The 5852-nt window shown below is 38.3% G+C and overlaps 2 protein-coding genes across 4 annotated transcripts in view; both read right to left on the bottom strand.

The window, feature by feature from the left end:
* cdca9 (cell division cycle associated 9) overlaps nucleotides 1–3657 on the bottom strand; it is a 10923-nt gene extending 7266 nt beyond the window's left edge. The window contains exons 1-8 of one of the 3 annotated variants that reach the window (XM_014004388.1): nucleotides 3429–3648; nucleotides 1838–1969; nucleotides 1532–1572; nucleotides 1387–1438; nucleotides 861–919; nucleotides 717–778; nucleotides 547–636; nucleotides 380–461 (exon numbers count right to left, since the gene is read on the bottom strand). In XM_014004388.1, coding sequence (XP_013859842.1) covers nucleotides 380–461; nucleotides 547–636; nucleotides 717–778; nucleotides 861–919; nucleotides 1387–1438; nucleotides 1532–1572; nucleotides 1838–1969; nucleotides 3429–3543 — 633 coding nt within the window. In that variant the 5' untranslated portion in view covers nucleotides 3544–3648. Of the gene's footprint in view, nucleotides 1–379; nucleotides 462–546; nucleotides 637–716; nucleotides 779–860; nucleotides 920–1386; nucleotides 1439–1531; nucleotides 1573–1837; nucleotides 1970–3428 lie in introns of all 3 variants that reach the window. The other 2 variants (XM_014004389.1, XM_014004390.1) reach the window with 2 other exon arrangements.
* Nucleotides 3658–4154: 497 nt separating this feature from the next.
* The window catches only part of dennd4c (DENN/MADD domain containing 4C), a gene marked incomplete in the record, with an annotated part of 49384 nt that continues 47686 nt past the window's right edge, over nucleotides 4155–5852 (bottom strand). The window contains 1 exon segment of the mRNA XM_014004386.1: nucleotides 4155–5734. Coding sequence (XP_013859840.1) covers nucleotides 5598–5734 — 137 coding nt within the window.

Genomic DNA, 5852 nt, shown 5'->3' with positions numbered 1-5852 from the left:
TATTTATTTATTTAGCTGTCTGTCGCTATATATGTATATATATACATACTTTAAATAAAATTCTCCTTTTTGAATTATATTGGTGCACTTTAAGTATTTATTTATTTGTCAATTTATATATTTCTGCTTTTATTTTTAATTGTCAGTTTTGGTCCTCCGTACTGCAGAAGCCTGATAATCACCCATTCATTCAAACCAGGTGTGTTTGAGCAGAAAAAATAAAACATGCAGGGCTGCGGCCCTCGAGGACCAGGACTGCCCACCCCTGGTCTGGAGGGAAAAGGGCAGGTGCTCAAGCACCACCTGACGTCTATCTGTGCACATCCCCGTCACAATCAGACTGCTAAATGTTGGCAATAAAGCCTGGATCCAGACAAACCTCTCCCCGGGCGGTGGTCACAGTGACGTGTGCAGCAGATCCCGTCATGGAACAGGGCAGATCGCTGGCGGACATGACAGACCTGCGACAACACAAGCCTCCCATCAGTTCATCCATCGTTGTTCAAAACCACTGGTTACGTTTTTTTTTTTTTTTACCATCCTGACCTGAGCTTACGGTTTGTCTGGTTTGCTGCCATCTGCTCGGGGGGGTTGTGATTCAAACAGCTCTGAACTCTTCTGAGTGACGTCGATGGTCTACAATCAAATAATAATAATTAGACCAAGTTGTTGGTGGAAATCCTGAAGCTCGTCCAACTAACTTCATCCCATCTTACATAAGGTTTCCAGCGTTGTCACTACCAGCTAATGCTGGGGTCTTTTTTGTCCTTTTCCCTCCCTAAAAACAATTAAAAACCTTTAAATATGAAATCAAACATTTGCACAGTTGTAAAAAGCCAACATTTTCTGTGCCTCGTCACCTTCTGAGTTTTGGAAGAGGGACGCTGGACTCCAACCGGAGAATCGACTGATTTTACTCCAGAAGGGGAAACATGAAAAATATTTGACTATTACATTTTAGAAAACGTTACAGTGGTTTAAATTAAAAACAATTCATTCAGAGTTTTTTTTTTAAAGCTTGTTTTTGTGGGAAAGGTTTTAAACAATATTGTACCTGCCGTAGGCAAGACCACTGAAGGACCTGTTTGGAGAAACAGCTTCCTGATCTAGACTGGTCACAGCAGGGGGTCAAAGGTCACTCGAGAGCTTTTACAAAACATGTAGGTGTTTTGAAGATTGGACTAATTAATGTTGCTGTTTAACAAAAATTAACCACCACCAATCAGATCAGAATACCCCCCCCCACCACCCCCCACCATGCTGGGCTCTGTCAAAAAGCTACCTACAACAGGTAGCATGTTGCTCATAACCTTCCACAGAATCCCACTTCAAAAGAAATTAAACATCACTTTAAGATAAATAAATTGATTTAAAATAAATAATTACTTATTTTGCTGGGAACTCGCCTGAGGGGCTTAACTATCTGACGGGTCTCACTCTGAAAAGGTTCACATACATCTCTTTAAAATTCAAACCACCACCACAATAATAATAATAATAATAATAATAATAATAATAAAACAGAACTAACCTTCACAACTAGGGAGATCTCACTGACTGGGACTTCATCCTCTAAAACAGAAGAGTAAATAATTTCAGGTCTTTAACAAAAAACACTAAATAAAATGAAAATACGCTGACATGTATTTTAGCTTTTACAGTGAAAATTAAACCTAATTTAACAACAATGAAGTTTATTTTTCTTGCTTTAGCATGTTGGCGATAAAACGTCATATCGTGATAATCAACGTGAACATGTATCGGCTGTTTTGAGTGTTCATCGAACCGGATCGATACGGTTATAAATTTAGTCCAAAGCCGTAAGTAAAAGCCTCACCGCTTGTTAAATCACACATGAGCGTGTTCTGAAGAAGAGGAGGCAACTTCATCATCTCCACGTTGAAGACTTTGTCCACTTTGACCAGCATGGTCTCCAGTTTGGACTCTAACTCGTTTATACGGACTTGAGCTGAAAACAGGAGTTTTAAAAACAAAGCTGTAAGGACTTCTTAGTGTTGACAAACAACAACTGTTGTTGTTATCAGTCTGCATTGTCAATGCAACGCACACTATTGTGATTCGTTTCCCACCCAAGTCATCTCAACTTTGCCATGCTTCTCCTCCTGCATACTTTGTCCTACAGCTGCCATTGTAATTTAAATCTGTAAAGCCCCTGTGCCAAATGATGGCTATGCCTTTTGGTGCCTGTAAAACTTATAGTTTATGAAATATTAATGTTTAATGAATTATAATAGCAGTCAATGGAGCCTTGTATTGGTCCAATACTGCCCCCTGCTGCCTCTACACAATATGGTACTGCACCATAGTTTTATAATATTTAAACTCAGTAGTTCAGTGATTACAATATTAATATGATTGTATTTTGATGTTTTACTGTAATACTGTCTTTATGCTGTCCTATTGCTGTGATATATTGCACTTAAATGTCAATAATTGCATTGGCAAGGTAAACTTTTTCTGTATACATACAATCCAATCCCTGGGATTGTCCTCTGCCACATCTCCTATAGTCTCATGATGAGCACTGTGGGCTTTCATGCAGGAGATCAGGGTTCAAATCCAGCTAGTGCAACTTTAACAAAAATCTCTTCAAACTTGTAAATGKCACACAACTACCTTAATTACAAACACCTGCTGACGTGACAGGCACAAGCTGGTATAGAAAACACATTTGAACTTGGTCAAAGTTCATTCTGAAAGTCCAATGCTCCTGCCTACATTGTCCTACAGCTGCCATTGTAATTTCTATCTGGAAAGGTCCTGTGCCAAATGATTGCTATGCCTTTTGGTACCTGTACAAGTTGTAGTTTTTGAAATATTAATGTTGAATCCTTATTCCAAATTCATAAAATGGGAGTCAATGGGGCCTTGTAATGGTCCAATACTGCCCCCAGCTGTACTCAACTTGGTACTGCACCATAGTTTTTTATATTTAATCTCAATAGTTCAGTGTTTACAATACTAATATGATTGTATTTTTGATCTTTTACTATATCGTTATCTTAATACTGCTCTATTGTTGTAATATTATGCAGTTTAGTGTCAATAATTGTATTGGCAATGTGGCCTCTTTCTGCACACATACAAACCAACCCCTGGCACCATCTTCTGCCACAGCTCCAACAGTCTAATGGTCTATGTCATGGACTTTCATGTGGGACATCAGGTTTCAAAACCCAGCTAAAGCAACTTTAACAAAAAATCTCTTCAAACTTCATATTGCCACTCAATTACCTTAATTACAAACACCTGCTCACGTGACAGCCACAAACTGGTATAGAAAACACATTTGAACTTGGTCAAAGTTCATTCTGCAAGTCCAATGCTGCAGGCAATGACATGCTACAYGGCAATGCACACTTGTTTTTACGTCGTAAAAMCCCAYGTCTAGTTTATTTTAACTCTACCTTCTTTCTCCACCTGTTGGATGAACAGAAYCATATTGCTCCGCCGCATTTCAAGACTCTGCTGTTGTCCTTTGTCCTGAATATTCCTCGCGGGCTTCTGCCGCGTCTTTGGCATTTTACCTCTCTTTTTCTTTCAGACATACAAACAAAAAGCTTCTTGTTTAAAACCTCAAACGCCAGGTGACAAAACGCACACCTGCAGCTMGAGATGAACGGATGATGATATCCATGCGCTCACTGTGATGAGGCTTTCACGGGCAGATTTTTGGCGGAAGGACACATAATAAACTACACTTAGGTTCCGGACCTAAGTTCTAACTTTTAAGACATTTACCATCTCGTACTAAACGTAATGTGCATAAAACCACTAGATTATTTATTTTAAAATATTTACTAAAAAATAAGCCAATAAATCATTTTTTATTCTGCTAACCTTGGAACTCTCATCATTTTCAAGATGCATCCATAAGTCTCTTCTTTGTATTTTTCTAGAAGCTGCATCAGTTTAATAACTGAAAATTCATCTCCCAGATAAAATTATTACTTCCAATATTTTTCATTTGTGCATAAATTTAATTTCAAACACCTATAACTCTTTTAAGCCAAATTGCTGTTGACCAGTATAAGATGAAGTACATTTTGAAGTCTGAAATACGTAGTATAATTTTTTTTTTACATTGGACGATAAAAAAATGCAACAAAATGAAAAAAAAAAAAATAGTCAGATTTCATTTTCAATCAGTTCATAAACTCATTTATTGCAGCTCAGTTCAGGACAGACATTCATTTCCTTTCCACAGGATGGTAAGAGATCATTTATTTAATCTATTATTWAAAAAAAAGAGAGAATATTTTCTGTACAACCAAGAAAATCAAATTTACAAAGTCAGTACAGGATGGAATCCCTTAAAACAGATTTAAGGGGAAGAGGATGTTAGTTACAAAAACTCTAAACCGTCTGCAATCCAAATATCAATAATACAAAAATAAATAATTCAGATTTCTTTTTTTTTTTATCTTTTTGTTTGGACAGGAAAAAAAAATCTGTTCATTTCATGTTTAGTCTTATTTTATCCACATCCTGGGGTTAAGGTCAGATCTTAATCTAAGCAGTGCAAATGGAACATTTTTACATCACCTCCTCTGTACACGTTAAACCCTCAGATCTAAAAATAACTCAATCTATAATCAGTTGCTTCACTTCATCACAGCACTGTTATGATTCACTGTCTGCTTCAGCGTTTAGTGGAATGTCGTGTCAAAGTCTGTTTTTTTAATTTTTTTTTATCCTCCAAGCACTGTGTGAGCTCTAATGTTCTGTTAGTCAAAAGTACTGAGTGAAAACATCTAGAGAACAGCCGAGTTTCGGCTATAAGGCGTGTTAGCTTTATGAGTACAGGGTGTTTACTGTTTAAAAAAGGCAGAAAGCTAAAAGCTTGAGCTTTTTTTTTTTTGTCATTTTTAAATGGTTTTCTGTGTTTGAATGTGTTGAGAATCAGTAGTGTGGCAGCCATCAACGCTGGATGTTTATTGATCTACGCAGCTGATTTCACACTGCAGAGAACGATGCTTATGTAAGGCCCTGCAGCCGGAATGTTGTGAATCCATTTTATTTAGTGACAGATGATTAGTGATTGTCCGAGGCCTCCGGTGCTCTGTTCACGGTTTTTTTTTTTTAAATTTTATTTTGTTTTTTACACTTTAAGACTCGGGAGCACACAAAAACAGTCCTGTCTTTGAGATGCGCTGCCTGGAAATTTAAAAAAGAAGGCAACTCTGGTTTCAGATTTCACAACAATGAGAAATATGTACAAAAACAAGTAAAGGTTGTAAGTTTTTCTTCTTTTTTTTTCTCCAGAAAGTGYTCAAAGGAGGAGTCTGGAAGGACTGCTGCTGATCCGGTGTGGGGCAGGAGGGACCAGGCGGACTGTAACTGCACACCCAGCTGTCGGGTAAATGCAAAGAAACGTGGCTCAGCTTGATCCAGAATATTCACTACGAGCAAAAAAAACATTCCCAAACATGAAGGCAGCCGATTGAAAAAAAGACTTCAGGAAAGCAGGAAAACAGCAGCTTTGGAGACACAAGTACCACATTTAACTATTTGTTTTTCTTTTTAAAGTTCACTCTTCTTGCAGTTTAACCAGTGAGATTCTGCCTCCCAGCTGCTCAGATAAAGAGGGCTCCAAAATATCTAAGGCACCACTGGGTGCAGTAGGAGGGTGGGCGATCGATGCGGTGCAAAGACTTGAGCTGCTCCGGGTTCAGCCCTTTGTAGGCCAGAGTATACTCCCTGTCGAAGGCCTCTGTTGAAGAGAAAGTAGGGCAGATAATTAAAGATTATGAACAAAAAAAACTCCATCCATCCATCCATTTTCTTCCGCCTATCTGAAGTCGGGTCGCGGGGGCAGCAGCTTCAGAAGG

This window comes from Austrofundulus limnaeus, unplaced genomic scaffold (genome assembly GCF_001266775.1).
Source record: "Austrofundulus limnaeus strain Quisiro unplaced genomic scaffold, Austrofundulus_limnaeus-1.0 Scaffold23, whole genome shotgun sequence".
NCBI lineage: Eukaryota > Metazoa > Chordata > Actinopteri > Cyprinodontiformes > Rivulidae > Austrofundulus > Austrofundulus limnaeus.
The sequence above is the reverse complement of the archived record's forward strand: the minus strand, read 5'-3'. Positions and strand labels throughout refer to the sequence as shown.